This window comes from Lichenostomus cassidix, chromosome 8 (genome assembly GCF_008360975.1).
Source record: "Lichenostomus cassidix isolate B80296 chromosome 8, HeHo_3.0, whole genome shotgun sequence".
NCBI lineage: Eukaryota > Metazoa > Chordata > Aves > Passeriformes > Meliphagidae > Lichenostomus > Lichenostomus cassidix.
In genome coordinates, this window is record NC_139489.1 from 21648017 (window position 1) to 21665836 (window position 17820).

Consider the following 17820-nt stretch of genomic DNA (forward strand, 5'->3'; position numbering starts at 1 on the left):
CTGTGTGTTGGCTACATCCAGAATTGAATGTTACTCTCCATTTCCACTGCTGATGTCTGTCCTGCTAGGGCCTTTGCTTGCTAGACCTCCTACTTGAACATTCAGTAACTTTGTTGTCCCTGGGAAGAGATGAATAGGAGTTCTGGTTGCAGATACGATACTGAATGTGTAAAATGAAATATTTTGCATATTGTGGGGCGTATTAGTATATTTTCATACATAGTGGTTACAAAAAGTTGCTATTTTCCCAGGCAATTTTTGCTCGTAGCTATTTTAGCTTATTCAGAACTTGTGTGTCTCTGGCACTGTGCCCTGCAGAAATACTGTCACATTCATCTGGAGCACAGAGATCCCCTCACCTTTTTTCTCTTTTCCCCCCACTTTTCTCCTGTTGGAACTATTAATGGGAGGTGCTGGTGACTTTGCCTCTCATTAAACCCCACAGGGGGATTCTTACTGGGGTGAAAAGGGTGGCTGCAGGAAGAGCCCAATACCTTGCACCGGTTCTGCAGGATGTTTGATGTCCTGGCACCCACAGCTCTAGCAAAAGCTTGGTGGTGTTCAGCAAGCTGTTTTGCTGTGCTTGAAATGGAATAAAATGTGTTGACTTTGGGAGAGCCTGGCAAAGGAGCAGTTTTATTACTGTGGCTGTGACAGAGCAGTTAGCACGATGGTGGAAGATCTGTTCCTGGGTTGAGAGTAATGGTCACCTTAAAAGCATGTGCTGATATTGATGTAATACCCAATCTCATATTTATCCAAATTTGGAAAAACAAAAGGGCAAATATAAGTCACAAGGATAATGAAATGAGCAAAGTATGAATAACTTACAGGACAGTTAGTTTTTGATTTGCTTTAAAACCCAATCAACTATTTTTAAAGCACACAAATTTTACACAAAAATATTTCTTTAATAGTTTGGTTTTTTTCCCCACCTACTAATTAGACAAAAATTTTCACAAGTAATATATCAAATGTTCCTCTTAGCTACTACTGTTGCTATATTCTTAACGTTTTTTTTTTAAATTTAAACAGAGAAACCTCACTGAATATTTTGTTGCTGTGGATGTGAACAACATGCTGCAACTTTATGCCAGTATGTTGCATGAGAGAAGAATCATTATTACCTCCAGCAAACTAAGCACTGTAAGTACTTCACACATCTCCTTTTAAGTAGGATATATTGAACATTTCACAAAATGACCTGCAGACCTTTGTGGTTTTAGATATGTTCCATGTGTACTTATAAGACAATATCTACATACTCTTCTAATATATGGTTTTAGTCTGGCTCTTGAAGTACAAAAGTCTGATTTATATAAGACCCACTCAGATACATTAAGTCAGGTTAATTATTTTTCTTATCAGGAGATGAGAGTTCTTTAACTCTCCCGAGTTCATTTCTGTGCCTTCTAACCTAAAAAGAATTCTTAAGGGCTATTATAAGATCTTTATTATTCACTTGTGGCTTATTCCATTGGAGCTACTTGAAAGAAATCAAGGGTCCATAATAATAGCTGCTATCCTAACCTGGTAATAGGTAGATTCATCTTTGTTAGAGTGGTTTGGGAGTGCATACTGTAATATCTCTGATTTGGAGCAGCTCTTCAGACTGTCAATAACATACAACTCAAAATAGCAGTTTTTTAATTAAAGCTTTTAAGCTGCTGCCCACATTAAAATGTTTTTTTTTCCTCTTACGCCTGCTTAGACTTCGTAATAAAAGAATGTTGCATTTCATTTGGAAAGTATACCTAAATATTCAGATGCCATTTTATTTTACTCTTCACAAAATCTGGCAGGTTTTTAAAGTGCCCTACATTCTGAAAATACTCCCAAGTTAATTTTGCATCAGTACAAGTCTTAATCATAGAGTATAATTCTTGTGCAGAATCTTTAGCCTACTAAGCACCGTTACCTTAATTTGTTTTTTTTAAGAATACTGCATAAAACATTTTGTTTAATATGCTCTCTGTGGTGGAAAATCAATTCTGTATTTCTGAACACTGCTAATTGTACTACCAAATAAATGAACACTTGGTTACAAGGTTGGATATAGTACTAAAAATTACTGTTTTCAAAGACTTGCAGCTGCTGTAAGGAGTGGGAATTCTTTTATTATAAATAGTGGATAAAACTGCTTTCATTTTTTTTTGAGTCAAAATTAAATTGAAGAGAGAGAAGATTCAGAATTGTGAGACAAGGCTGACAAGTTTTACAGTTCTAGGTGGCAGTAACAATTATATAATTGCTTTGTTTTTTTTAAACACCACAATGTTGGGTCCCTGAATCTGTGAGCATCACTGCAGTTAGGGCAGAGCACAAAGGCAGCACTTTCCCAGTGCTCTGCAGGATGTGGAGCTGAGTCAGTCCATGGGAACTGGAGTGAAGCAAACATGGGCTCACATAAGCAGAGGCCATGTGAACAGCTGAAAACCAGCAAAATAAATACTAAATTAATTTGGACAATCTTCACATTATTAGTCCATGATACATTTTTTAAACAACAAAGATTTTTCTTTTTCTTGGTAAATTTCCATATTTTATTATAAGGGTGTTTTTTCCCCTCCCCATGCTCCCCTCCCCTTCTTGAAATGGCTAAGGGAAGAATTGTGCATTACAACACAGTAATAAGACCTGAATGAGCAAATAGAATTTGAAGGAAAAGCCCTTTTAAAGAACCTGTCTTAGCAGAAGCTCACATGATGTAGCAAAACTGTGGAATCAGAATTTTTTTTCACTTTGCCAGTCTGAAACATAGCTTCCTATATTTAATGGGGGAAAAAATAAAAAAGAAATACACCATTTAAAAAACTCAGCTCCAATGATGCCCCAGTCAACCCTGTTTTACTGCTCCAGTGGAGAGGAGATAGGAATCATGATGGCAGCTCTGAGCCCATGGAAGATTCATTCTGCAGGTGAGCACGTGTCTGTCTGCTTGACACGATTTGGAATTGTACTCTCAGCCTACATTTGGATCTGCTTAAGACTTGTTTTTGTTAGGCTGAACATCTCAGCTCATGTCTATTGCTATGATATGACAGGAGAAGAGGAAGTGCCAGGATTAGACTGTGGTGATCTAAACCACCTTATTTATATGATCAGATTCCTCTTTGGAAGTCATTACAGAAAAACAGATATAATATTCTGGTTGTGAGAAACTTCCACTTTGTTTACAGTTCAGCTGTTTATTCCAAACCTTTTAGTGAATTAATAACCATCTTGCTGGTCTCTCCACTTGAAAATAATTGATGTCACTTTCCAGACATTTGTAGTGGTGTTTGGAAGTCCTGGAGAGTGTCCCCAAGCTGTGAATGTAAATAGTAGATTGCAGGTCAAATCCAAAACGAGACAGCACATCAGCTTCACTTTTTTTCTGGTTACCTTTTCAGTCTACTAGAAGTACTAAAGTCATAGTTAAACAAAATTACTGCCACATCATGTTGTATCCACTTTTGGTACAGAATTGGTAATTTTCACTTGCACTAGTGAGTTCTGATAAAACAGTAAATTAGATCTGGCTCATTAAGAGCTTCAGTACACAGAACTGCTGCCTGCTCATCTTCTTCATAAACAGAACAGGAATGATGCATGGCTTGCTTCTTTACAGAGCAATATAGTTTGAAAAGTTAATGAAACACTTTCCAGTATTGCCTATAAGAATTTAGTTGAATTGCCAAGAATGATTAAATATGTTTTTGGCATATTTCTTCTTTCAAATGGGGATTGCTTGATGTACTGCAGTAAGCAACGGGAGTATATTTGGACATTAGCCTTTTCAAGCTTTCTGCTGCTTTACTGTTGCATGCAAAACACAACAGAGTGGTACTTTGTGTTGCAAAGGTCCTGTTTTAATATTCCTAAATTACAGCTTGATACTTGAAAAGATTATTTGTTCAAAAATAGTGCAATCAGGCACAACTTTCTGTTAAGGGAGTTGTGCCTTATCTTTGGGGTTAACTGAATATCAAGTGTTTATGTCAGTTCATGAAGACTGGGTTGTGATGTCACCTTCAAGTTATCAGCTCTGTTTCGGTTCACTATCTCAGGGCAGTGACTGATAACAAAAGGCATAATTCAAGGCCTTGCTCACTTTCTCCTCGTCCTTCTTGCGGGGGGCAGGAATGGAAAACTGCACTTACTTATGTTCAGGAATTCTTTGTCTACCATTTCTGCCCTATAAATTTCATGCTGTCATTGTGAAGGATCAGTCCTGGTATGGAAAAAAGAGGGGGAAAATGACAGTGTATTTAAAAGGGTTTACTGTAGAGGAAAAAAGAAAAGAAGGTTGCCTATTTTAATCTGCTGAGTAGAGTTTTTAGCTTAAAAAAACAGAAAAAAGAAAAGAACCATTTTGAAGGTGTTTCAGCTTATATTTTATTTCAGCCAAGCAGGCTTTGTTTTATGTGCATCTTCAGATTTTTTGCAGTTGTTGTGTTTTCTTTGCATCTTCCTTTAAATTGATTTTCTATGAGTTTATCCCTTTTAAAAACTCCTTTGGTGTAGATATTTGTCTGGTAGTCCTTCCAATTACTACCAAGATATAAGTGGAAACTTCCTACCACTCCATTCTGGTTTAGCTTCTCGGTCATTATTTGCCCTAACTGTTGATTCTTTTATTAGCTTGACTTTCCAACCACTTTAATAATGTGATTATCACCAGCCTCACAGCTTGCTTCAGGCTTAGCGTTAGAGCAAGATGGATTCAGCTAGCCTGAGGATTATACTCTGTAAGATCTGTTTGTAGCAAAAATTACCATTTTTGGCTTTTGAACAGTAAACTATGAAAGGGAAACAAATTATATGGCTTTGGATTAAGCGAAAGGATGAATGAAACAAAGGGATTGATCTATTCACAGAGGTGGCTGTTAGTTATTTCAGTTATTTAGTTATTTAGCAGCAAAAGGAAGACCTTTTCTAAATGTCATGCTGTATGTTGTTGCACAGCACTGTTTTCTCACACGTCACTGCATCTGCGTGTATTATTACTTGCGTGAAACTGTATGAGTTTCAGTACAAATAATTTTTTAATTCAGTCTTTCGATAAATTATTAAAGTGCTGGGGTTGGCTTTTCCAGGAAGGCTGAACTACAGCATTGATTTTATGCATGCTGGAGGCAGGCCCTAGATGTTTTGGCCCCAAGTGCACCTGCTGTGGTAGTCTACCAGAACATCATACCACACTCTCATGTATTCAAAGCAAAGGAATAAATCATGATTTTACAACAGTGCATCAGTTGACTTATTGCTGTTTTGTGACCGGAGGTAGGAAGGATTGCTGTTTAAAGCCATGTCATCGGTTCTCAAGTCACTCAAGCATGAAAGCTTGTCATATGCCTCTGTAATTGTACCTCGGCAGTCTCTCCCTAACTAGTCAGCTGGGGCTGTGCGTTCGTCTCCAGCACCCGGCTGGCCAGTGTCTGACAGGAGCTTTCTCATCAGCCTGTCAGTGATATGCTAACTAGATTGTATCTTCTGTGGCCAGCACTGGCAGGTGGAAGGGATGCTACACTTTAAAGCAAATGTCTGAACGTTAGCTCCACTTTGACCAGTATTTGTTTCGGGTAATACAAGCCTGACGTGTCTCAGAGCACGGTGCTTACAAGTTTTGCTCTGTGCTGGCTCTGGGTTTCTTTGGTAGCCCTACAAAACCAGACATATATGTCAATACAAGATACAGATTTATTTTTTTCGGTAGTGAAGGACCATTGAATATAAATTCACACACAAACATACATCTGTGGAATTACTTTTACTGTTGCTTATGTGCAAAGAGAGCTTTCTTCAGTTGCCCCCCAGTTGCCCTCAGTGAGTTGGACTGAGTGTTGGCTTTATTCTCTTTGCCTCATTAGTCTTGTTCAGCTCTTGTTACACTATCCATAGTTGCTCAGGAAAAAATACTACAGATTTAAAATTTAATTTGTATCTCAAATTCATGTGGCCTGGAAATGTTCAAGGGCTAAATTTAGTTCTTAAAAGTCAAAAAATAGATGGGAATTTATCATTAACTTGCAAGGCAGAACAGATATTCTGCTGATACTCACTGTGCTCCCACAAGCATAATTAGAATTAATTTTGGAATATAACCTCAGGTAGGCCATTTGGTCTGGAAGTAAATGACAAGTGGCATTTATTATTTTTTTTATAGTTCAGGTGTAAGCAGTCTAGGATAAACTGGGCAGGGGTGCATGTTGTAGGTGCAGATAAGGTCCTATTGGGACAACTGTCGGGAGCACACTTCCAGCCATGAGGCTGCAGGGTGTCAATATAGAATAAAAATGTGGTTAGAATATACAGCCAAATCTGAAAAGCTCTCTCAGTCTTGAAGTTGAGAACAGTTTTCCCATTTCCACATCATAATATCAGGAAAAATAATTGTTGAAAGAATTTGTGAAAAGCAATAGAAATGTGTAGTTAAAAAATCATTGTCTTTTAATGAGAGTGGAAGGAAAAAACGCAATAAATAGTTGCAAATTGCTATTACCTGCCATCTATGTAAAACATGAAGAACTTCACCACTGGGTTTTATTAAAAAAATTTTAAAATCCCAAACCTCAAAAACCCACACTGTAAAAAAGTAAAAAAGGCATGTAGACAGACAGATCTACAAATTAGTTTTGGAATTTAATTTTTCACTTATTAGCACTTGCAGGAAAAAGAAAGCTCCAAGATTGAGTTAAACTGGGGCAAAGTTGTTTCTTTCTGCAGTTTATATGGGATTTGGCAATTCAGTAGAAACTGAGGGAGCACAATGTTGTGTAGAGCCAGTGCAGGCACTGCTGTGGGCATAAGCACCCTGAGAGAAGCCTTTAGGATCTGAGTCCTTTGTGGCTGGGCTGGAGGGGAACTGAAAGGGAGAGAACCCAATTCTGTTGAGCAGAACTGTCTCACCCCCTATAAAAAGTACCACTAAAGTAATTTTGTGTGAAGCAAAAGTAGTGAGGAGGTGCTGAAGGGTGCATGGGGGTAATACCCCGTCTTGTTCTGGTGTGCTCATGTGGCAAAATTTCCCCTTTTCACACTTGATACTGCTTTATCACTCTTACTTTCCCAAATTCACCAATGATAAGATGAGCTATAGCATCATTGGTGGTTATCTCTAGTCTTGCGTACAATAAGTTGTCTGTCAGTTATCCACAAGGAAGTTGTTTCCTACTCCTTCTTAGTTGGAGTATGGTAGAAGAATGTGCCATGGAGTTCCTGTGGAGGAGGAAATGTTAATAAAAAATATTTTCCTGGAAACTCTCCTTTCAGAGGCAAGAAATGTTTGCAGAACCCCCTCATTTTATGGGAGAGTAGCTCTTCCTCTGTGGAGATGGGTCATAAAATAAAGAAGGAAGGAAAGGAGGTGTCAGGAGATGGTCAGGAAAAGGGACACGGATGTGCGAATGTTTGTGGTGTTCTGTGTTTTTGTGAGAGAGGAAGAGATAAAGACCTTAGGGAATAAGGGAATGTCAAAATGAGAATAAACAAGAACAAACAGAGATGAAATGAAGGAATACAAGGAAACTGCAATTTTCAAACATGATATAAAGAAGCATAGTTATTTTATTACAGGATGAATATCATAAAAGACATGTTAGTTAACCCTATCTGGAACATGTTAGGGATAAAACCTGGTGACTAACTTCCTGAAGTTTTGTTTTCAACCTATTAAAAATACAAAAAACCTTTGTGTTATGAAAATACCGAGTAACTGAATGAAGTTACATGTTTTTTTTTTCTCTGCACCCACACCTACTTTGTTATACAGATACCTCTGATTATCTCTAAAAGTGCCTGTAGGTCCCTGGTGTAGGCACAGTATGTCAGTGGTGTTCCTTGTTGAGCACTCACCTGTCTACTACCACTTCAATTCCATTTTCTGCTCAGCTTCCATCATTGGGAAACATGTCACTCCTGGAGCCATAGGCAAGGAACTAGCCGTGTCTGCAGTCTTTTCTTTTCTCTTCCAAACTAATGCACAAGAATGATGCCATAATGCTGCTTTGTGAATCAAGAATTGCAAGAAAAGAATGAAATTGATTGTATATGAAGTGCTGTCAAAATCATGAATAGCACTCATCTCTTCCCTTTCCTTCCCCCAGAAAGAATGATAAAAGGAAGTGAATAATCCTAAAAAAAAACCAGCAGCAATTCTAGGAGAAAATAAGTTTTTTAAATAAGTGTTTTCTTTTGCATCTTTAATTTTTAGGAGGGAAAATGGTAAAATTTTCATCTGTGAAGTGGAAATATATTTCTTTTTCTCTCTCCCTGCTGTGAGAGAGAAGAGCTGGGTTTTCATCTTGCCAAACAGGAGGAAAATGCATTATGGCTCATTTAAGGTCCTCCCTCTTTTTCTTCCTAAAGATTATGGGGATGGCAGATGGAAATTATTAGATGGAAAGATTAGCCAGGAGCTAAATTAAGGAATTGCGTAGAAGTGGCTTTGCATATCATGGCTTGGACAATATATTCTGTTCTCTTTCATTGCTAAATTTTTTTTTCCTCACTGATTTCTCCCCAGTGCCAGCAGAATGGGCTGAGTTTATCATTTAGTCTGACTGTGTAATCTTTAGATCTGGGAATAGATTTATGCTCTCTTGTGTGGCAAATGCAAGAGCTCCCTTTCCCTCTTCTACTCCCCAACAGTCTTCCCCCTGCCCTGCCCCCCATTTAAGAAACTGATGGAAAGGTAGGGCTCCACAAGTATTAAGCATCTGTTATGGGTTTGGGGCCTGATCTCATTCTCAATCAAACAGGATTTAGATGAGTTTGCTCCTCTGAAATAAAGTTGATTGTCTTATTAGTTGTAATGATGTAGAGGAGAGGCTTCCTTTCACCAGGACAACTGTTCCTCTTTCAGGAAGCAGATAGTGGTTTCTCAGTAATTCACATGGACTGGGAGTATTGGGGTAATAGCAACAAGAGGTGGGCCAGGCTGATGGTAGCTGCTGTAACTGAGGTAAAACAGTGACCCATCCCCTACGATTTATTGCTGTAGGTATTAATGAGTAGATGAGTTAACAAAAGTAAACAGAATCTTGGGCATCTTTCAACATATGTGTGGTCAAGGCAGTGGGAGGGAAGCAGTGCTTTGGCCCATTGGGACTGTGAGGGAGGAAGGAGAGAGCACACCAGTACCCATTTCTGGACATGGTGTTGACAGAGATTGACAGTGTTTGATGATTTTTCAGGAAATGGTTTTATCACAGTAGTTCTTTAGTTGCTTACAGTAGATTTTGAAAGGTTGTACAGAATCACAGGTTAATTTTACTTTAGCGCTTGTTTAACTTCTGTAGCTGTTTTTGGCTATCTGACAAGATTCTGCCAATCAGTTTCTGTCTTTCTAGTTTGTGCGTTGCAATGTGTGCAAATCTTGCCACCTATGATCTTCCTCTCTTTTTACCTTTGATTAAAGAAAAGGCTTTGAAGAAAGTAATTGATATAGATAGAAACTGCCAGGTAAGTTTTGTGCAGGATACAGGTATTTTCATATTACTCATTGAAAATATGTGAATAATAGGTGTCAAGTAAGGATTACTGTGAGTCTGCAGAAAATGTCTCAGCTGAATCAGTGTGACTCCAGACATGTCACAGTGTTTTAGCAAAACCTAAAATGAGGAAAAGGAAAAAAGAACAACAGAAAAAGAGACTAGTTCCTTTGAAATACATGGTAGGAAGATTCATTGATAGAGGTGAGCATTGGGGTAGCAGATACACACATCAGAATTACTGCATCCACATGAAGGGTGGGAGGAGCTGCACTCTCTGTGTTCCCAGGAGCAGCTAGACCTGCTTTGATCAAGCCTTGAACTAAAATTTCTCCTGGCTGTTTGTGTTCATCAGTGCATAGATTTTGAACAGCAGCCTTCCCAACTGTCTGCTTATTACCATCAGGTAGAAAGTAACGCATCATTCTCTAGAATTTGAGAAATTGATTACTACCAAACCTCTAGTCTTGCAGAGATTTGATAGTAATCAATTTTCTGTCACCCAGTAATGAATTTTGCTAATAATCTCTGTATTGTGTTCTCCCACTATTTGGAGAGACTGTATTTTCACCAGGCATCTAGTTCTAGAATTTTTTTTTTCGGGGGCAGAGATAAAATTATGGTCCCAGAATCACTTCAGTACTCTGGAGAAAACACCAATCACTTTCCTTGTGGGATCTGAAAGCTCACATGTTGATTGTGGCTGCAGCATCTTATCAGGAGAGATCAGACACAGACTGAAATGTTCAGTTGTACTCAGTACTGTTAGTAAACCAATACTGATGGAACGAGACATAAAGCTTCTTCTTGTGTCCAGTGCAAATGCTGGAGATTTCAAATTAGATGTGTGTGTTTGTTAGAGGGTTAAACACTGAAATTTTGCTTTTAACTAATTCAAATCAATTGACTCATGCTGTTCATGTAGTTTAAAACCACATTATTTAAGCCCATTTAAAAAGATAATTAGTTTTATTTTTGAAAATAAAACTTGTTTAACTATAAGACATTCTTTGATATGGAGAAAAACAGTCTAAAAATCAAAATTGTTGGAAGCAAAAATATTAAAAGTTATGTTCAGTGTTGGCAAATGGGTTTCAGCTGACAAAAGCTTTACTTAAAACTGCCTGCCCTTTTTTTTTATGGATAGAATCACAACTAGGTTGTTCCTAGTGCAGCAAACTACAGTAGGATGTGTCAACATCATTTGTTACCTCAAACAAGGTAATAAAGTATGAGATTTGTAGAAACTAGGTTCTGCAGCACTCGTCTGCTATAATTTAAGATTTTTTTTTAGCAAACTGCAGAGTTGGGCAATGATGTACGTGTGTGTATACATAAACATATAGCAAATTCTGTTGGACAGAGGCTTTTGCCTTTTATATAAAACTTGCCTGTTAGAGGAATCACAGTTCACAGTTGATGTTTATCTCCAGTTGTCAGTGGAAAAATAGGTTGGGTTGTACACAGTCTTGAGGACAACCTCAAGATAATTTAGGAGAATGTCTACTGAACACAACTAGATAATTTAGGAGAATGTCTACCTGTTTTGAAAAAGCTTTCCCTGATCTATGACATATCTTTCCTTACAATTATTTTTTTTAAAGGTAGTTCTTGATGATTCCTTTTATAATAGATAGCAGTTAATTGACAGACTCCAGAGAGATGTCTTTGTCCCTAAACAGTGTAAGGTTTTGCTTCCTGCAGAAGATATCCCCACCTGGCCAAGCAATAGACTCTCATTTCCTTGCCTGGGAGCTTGTGCTGTGTGTTCTGCTTTAGGATCTCCTCCTGCAGCCTTTGGCAGGAGCCTGCTGGGCTCTGCTCCCAAGCACTGCTGCTGTTGGACAACCCCAAATCTGGTGTCACCTTTGTAGATCTCGGAGTTCTGATGTAAATGTTCAAGCTCTACCTGGTACCAGGCTTTTCAGATCTCTTGAACTGCCTGGTTCCTTAGGACATGCCAGCATTATTCCAACACTTACAGCAGTTCCCATTCTGTGTCAGTTAAAGAGGAAGGTTATTTAAATAACTAATCATTTGAGAAATGCAGTCGCTGTTGAAACAGTAAAAAAAGCAAAGAAGGTAGTTTTTACAGCAAGTGTGCAAATTTTAATAGGAAATCCATAATTATCTTATCAGTATTTGCTTAAAGGCAGAGTTGGCGGAATATTAAAATGTCACACAGTTTGAAGAGCAGCACAATCCTGTAGCTGCTTGTGTTACAGGCTGTATACAACAGGAAACTATAAAACATATTCATGGCATACTAAAATGTTTGGAAACCTACTGCAGCAGCATGAAGGGAAATGTTTAAGTAAAATCTTCCATTAAGATGTTATTAAATAGAAAAGAACAGTGCAACAAAAGCTTGATATGTACATAACCAAATCTTTACCTTTCCTGCTAGAAATAATAAAATTTAGTAGATTAAAAAAATTATAAATGTTAAATAGATGCTAGTGTGAGTGCCACACTAAAATAAAGATTAAAAGAACTTCAGGTGTTTTTAAGGAATTGCACACTTCCTCTGTTGAAGAGATAATTAAAATATAACAGGCATATGCATAAGGTAGGGAAATTTCTTCATGCAAATAGTATAGTCATCTTAATTCATAATTTAAGAATGCCTGTTAGGAGGAGGAGGAGGCGACTGTATACATCAGGGGATATCCTGTATAACTGAATGCTCAGCTTTATTTCAGCCTCTGATTGAAACACATGAAATGCTAATTTTTGTATAGGTAGTTGTAGTTTGAAATTTATATACTGTGCACAATAGAATGTGGACATAGTAATTCCATAGACATTCTGAGTGAAAGAGCAAAAAACATGACGCTGAGCTGAGCTGTGCTGTCAGTAGTGTTAGTTAAACTACAGAGAGAGTTAATATGGAAATAAACCTCATAAATCCCACTGTGTAGAAGAGGGATAAGGTACTCATTTATTTCTTCCCCCAAATCAATTCTTAGTAACCACCCAGTAATTATTAAAATAGCCATTATTGTAAGTCCAAAATGAGAGTAATTGTGGAGGTGTGGTGTAAAGCTAAGAAAGGAGACATTAATCTGAACCGAAGAGTTTAAATAGGGAATTATGATATCCTTGGCTTTCTGCAGTGTAGCTGTCAGGCTCGGGCAGCTCGCTGGTCAATAGTGACATTCTGTGTGTCAGTGAACAGAGTCTCCTGATACCTTAACCTGCAGTTCACACATTACTGAAGCTCCAACTGTCGAACATTCAAGTCCCTTGGTACTACTGCAGCTTCCAGACTCTCCTGACTGGCTCATGTTTCATTCTTTGGCAATTTGCCCTAATGATATCCCTCAGGAGCTTTCAGACCCTCTTCTTTTCCATATTTAATCGTGTTATATTAATCTGAGTGCTGAGCAAACTAGGCTGCACAAATTGTAATTGTCTGTGATTTCTGCTGCAATGGTCCTATAACTGCCTTTTTTCATTTTTAGTGTAAAAATACATGTACAAAACTGCAGTGTAATTTTTATTTACAAGTCTAAATGAACAAGACAGCCAGGGTGTGAACACTAACTGCTGATCTGTTCCACAAAGAGGTTTTTTTTTCTCCCCTGTAAAATTCATAATGTTTTAGCACTTGCTATATGGACAGGATTTACATTTTATTTTTAGCTCTTTGTTTAGTAACTGTGAAAGTTCATGTCTAATAAACAACGCTATTATCAAGTTAAACTCAGGTGGTAATTTTGTTGTGATATAAAACATTAGGCAGCCTCATCTTTTCTATAAACTTGGTAACTTCTGCATGGGGCATTCTCTTAATTTTTTTTTTCCTTTTTTTTATGAGGTTTGTGGTGCTATATGTGATGGATATAGGCTGCCTTGTTTTGAACACAGTCTTGACTTTTTCTCATTCTGTTGTAACTCTGTGCCTGCATAATATTATAACTAAATTTGAGAGACTCCCTGATAGCAAAGATAGATCAAATTTGAGTTCTTTACATATTGCAGATCATTTTGTTCCCTTGTGGAATGAACTTGGCCCCATTCTAATGAATTCCGTAGCTGTTTGTTTGTTTGTTTGTTTGTTGTGGGGGGAAATGGTGGTTGTGATGTTTTGTTGTTTGTTTTAGAAAATCAGAGATGTCCATTTTGAGTGGCAAGCAGTTTGTAGCACCTCCTTTCTTGGTCAAAGAGTCCTTCATTTTCTGTGATGCTTTTGCCAGGCTTGGAAGTCCTGCTTTGGGAAGGGAGTTTTGGAAAACTGTAATAAAGTTGCTTTTCCGTTGCAGGGAATATTTGCTTCAGTTTTGTTTTTTTGGGGTTTTTTAAAGGTCGTTTGGAAATCAAGATAGTGACACAAACAGGAGTTAATCCTGCTACTGAGTTTAGTGCTGTTCTGTGGCTTCAAGCAGGTTCAGATCAATTCCAGTTAAAAACAGCAGAAATGGGGACCAGAAAACTGCCCTGAGACTTTCTCACTCAGTGGAGCTGAGTGAAACTGAGGTTCACTTCAGTCCTGTGTTGTCATGGCAGTCCTCATGTTTGGCCATGATTGCATCAAGTAATTCCTTATTATTTCCCTTCTTCCAAGGGAACAGCTGAGCAGAGAGGGCTAACTTGACTTGTTAGCCTGACTTCTTGCCAATGTTGTCCTTGCATACATGCATCAGAGTTCTTTGTGGATGTGTTTTGGCAATTCAGAATAATTTACAAAATTATACAGTAAATGCTTCGGGGAGGTTAAGATTCTTGCATGTCTAAAAGTCAATTTCAGATTTTGTATTTTCCTTTTATTCATGGTTTTTTTTGTTGCCAATTCTGTGTGTGTATTTTTATTTTTAGTTAACTGCTTGTGTTCATGCGTCAGCTGCATTGTTATATCCAATGTATTGGCAACATATTTACATCCCAGTGCTTCCTCCACATCTTCTGGACTACTGCTGGTAAGACAGCTAACCTGTTATCCCCATTTCTGAGATTCCTACCTGTCTTAGAATTCTAAGTAACTGATGAGAACACTAACTCTTTACTGTGGCTGAACATACTGGATCCAGTTTATGAAAGCACTTACTTTGGGTTATGCTTAAATGATTACTTGAATAGAGATATTCCAGCATGCCTTGATGTGGTGTTTGAATTGGTACCTTGAATTACAGTGCTGATTACTATCAATGCAGCATTTAAAATCGTGTTTGTAATTATTATTTCTGTTTTATTGGTAAGAGAATTGGTTCAATAATATAAATGCAACCATGTTACAGTTTACTTTTATTTGGCTTTTGTTAAAAGCTGAAAGAAATGATACTTATAGAAGCATTCAGAAAAAAACTGATCAATTTTTCCAGAATCAGATGTTAGTAGTCACCAGTGATTGAGTATTTGTGTTTTAACTCAGCCGGGTTCAGAATTGCAGCCAGTTCCTTCCCGAAAGAGCTTAAAAACTCCTTTTGGGACTCCAAAATTTTTAAAAGAATTCTACTTCTCCTGATGTGTTTTCTGTTCACATGACAGACTTTGTGGTTTTGACATACTTTTCAGTTGTACAAGAATCACTTTTTGATTCAAGGGGATGATGTTTCCACATACCTGTGTTTCACAATTTCAGGCTAAGAGATCTACTTGCTTTTATTCAGAGTAATGGCAGAGATAGTAAATGAGAGTTTCCATGAAAGCATTTAAACAGGGATATCCATCCCAGGAGACTTTCACTTTACCTAGACCCTCTGGGTCTGTTATGGAAAAATGAACCATTTCAAGCTGTTTTAGAGATTGGGAATTATTATTATCACTATATATAAAAACTGAGACCCAGCCAGATGCTTACCAACCTAAGTCTGTGTTTTCTTCATAGAAATGAATTGTGCTTATATGTTTGCTGGGCTTTATGTTGGTGATTTTGGTTTGGTTTTTTCCAACCTTTGAATCTATGAATATATTGCTGTTCCACTGAACTCCATCCAGTCTACTAAACTTTTGTTTTCAAACAAGTTCTCACTGTGTTGCCTTAAGTCTCTGACAGTTTTTCCTAAAGTTCACAACATTTGCCCACGCTATGTATTTTTTCTGTGGTAGTTATTACAGTTCATGTATATATTATTTCTTGTTTAAAAAAAAAAAACAAATGTTCTTCTCCAGCTCCTCCCTTTACTTACAACTCTAGCTAATCTTTTAATCTTTAATGATAGTTTTCTTTTGAAGAAACTCTGTCCTAATTGTTTCTCCTCCTGCCTTTGATAAAATGCACCAATATGGGGTAGAACTTGGATGTATTTGTTTAGTTTTTATATTACTTGAGCTTACTGCCAGAAGCTTTGTAATTTTTCAGATCATCCATAAATGCTGTTCTCAGAAGGCAGATCAACACCTTTATTCAAGCTGTACCCTGTAGAGTGCATCCTGAATACTGGAAGATTTTTTTATTTCCCCTTCTAAGCACAGATAATGTTTCCAGAAATAATAATGTTAGATGCTGTACACAGCTCCATGTGATGATGATAATAGTTGGGATTCTAGGTCACTGTTGAGTGACCTGAGGAATTTTTTTACTCATTAAAAAGAAGCATGGAGTTTCTTAAACCTGTAAAATTCGTTTATAACCCTTTTTATTTTTCACAGTAGTACAATAGGGTGGAGAAAAAAGTTTTTCTGTTTTAGAGATGTTCAAATGGAAACATAAAATTTGTGAAAGGAAATGTGCAATTGATGAATTTATCACAGTAACTGTAATTCAGACCTTTTGGCTCAGATTTTTGTGCATTTACATTTCTCTTTCTGATTGTCTGAATGGTTCTTTTGTGAGACTGGTTGGAAGAGTGTAATAAAACCAATAAATTACTTAGCTTTCCTCATGTTCTGGTGTATTAACAGTAAATAAATGTTCTCCTCATAGGTATATAATATATCAAGTTAAAAAACCTTGATGAATTCTCAAGGTTAAAGTTTATGGTAGGCCTGACCTAGTTTGCAGTCCAATGGGATCGTGGCCAATTTAAAATTAATAAAACAAAAGTTATTTTTTATACTTCCATTTTTTATGTCATTTTGATAAGCAAAGCTCTTTTTATGAAAGTACCATTTTTCCTTTTAGCTCAACATGCATTTTCATACCTAGAAATTTCATTGGCATGTTTCACTTGGACTTGTTGGGATGTCTCCTTAGTGTTGTTCTGAAACAGTATTCAAATATATGAAGTAGGGGAATATCAGTTTGATACTTCTGTTCATTCCAAGGTCATAAGACCTCATTTTAAAATAAAGTTAAAATACATTTAAACCTGTAAATTTAAATAGGCCCTGATTCTGTAAATTTTTTTGCATATTAATTGTATTTCTCTCATTTTGAGAGAAATCCACTTTTCTTTTTGTATTAGTTGGATTAAATATCTTAATAATATCATAAAGATAAATTATATCATTCTGTGGGAATTAGAATTTGATAGATTACATAAAGTGCCTATCTGGTGCATTTTGTAAGCATTCAGAAAGGAAAATGTATCTTTGGTCAAAACAGGACTACATTCAAAATTATTTCAACTTTTCCACTTGCCTTTTTAATTTAAAAAATCTGTTCATTTCTATCATGTTGCCTGATTTCCAGGCTGGATTTAGAGCTAATGTAACAGATGTTGCTGAAGTAGCCCAAAGCAGAGGGTCAGTATGGACTGCAATGCCCTCAGGGCTGGCCAGGCCATGGGTGCCAAGGTCCAGTGTGTGAGCAGTGTCTCTTTATTGACTTCACCAGGGTTTTCTACCCCCACATAGCTTATCTTGGCCTTGAATGCCAGAACGAGAGCTCCAGGGTGAGAATTAGAAGAACCATCCAAAAAAGGACAGATAATATATTTCTTTTTCAAAAAGATAGCAAAATGTTGGTATGTGAAAGTAATATTCATTGTCACTGCAAAGAAAAAACCACAGCACAGTTAATAAAAAATTGAGTTTTATGTTATAAAAATTGATTTCTACATTTAAGTAAGTAAAAAGAGACTGTTAAATTCAACTGAGTGGGTGGCTGGCTTTCAGGAAAACTCTTACAAAAATTAAGTTTGACCATTGATATAGTAATTATATTTGAATAAAATTAATTTTTGTAAAGGAGAAAGCTAATTTCATCAAATTTCTGTGTAATATCTTGACAAACTAAATCACTGATGTTAGAATGTATGACAGTTTTGTCTGTGGATGATAAAGCATCTGTTATACTGATGTTCTGTTAAAAATATAATGCAGTTATAAAATTCAAGTTACAATAGCAGTAGGTTTTTATGAGATTTGGTCTCTTCTGAAATAGGATATACATATGCCTGTTTTTGTGAGAATGGGATGATTATTTTCCAATTAACTTGCATGTTTTGCATAACATAGTAATTAT

At 36.9% G+C, this 17820-nt stretch overlaps 1 protein-coding gene across 6 annotated transcripts in view; it reads left to right on the plus strand.

Moving 5' to 3' along the window:
- The window catches only part of DENND1B (DENN domain containing 1B), a 256533-nt gene that overhangs the window by 186591 nt on the left and 52122 nt on the right, over positions 1-17820 (plus strand). For all 6 annotated transcript variants that reach the window (XM_085068299.1, XM_085068302.1, XM_085068303.1 and 3 more), the window contains 2 exons: positions 1036-1146; positions 14292-14392. In XM_085068299.1, coding sequence (XP_084924425.1) covers positions 1036-1146; positions 14292-14392 — 212 coding nt within the window. The remainder of the gene's footprint in view (positions 1-1035; positions 1147-14291; positions 14393-17820) is intronic.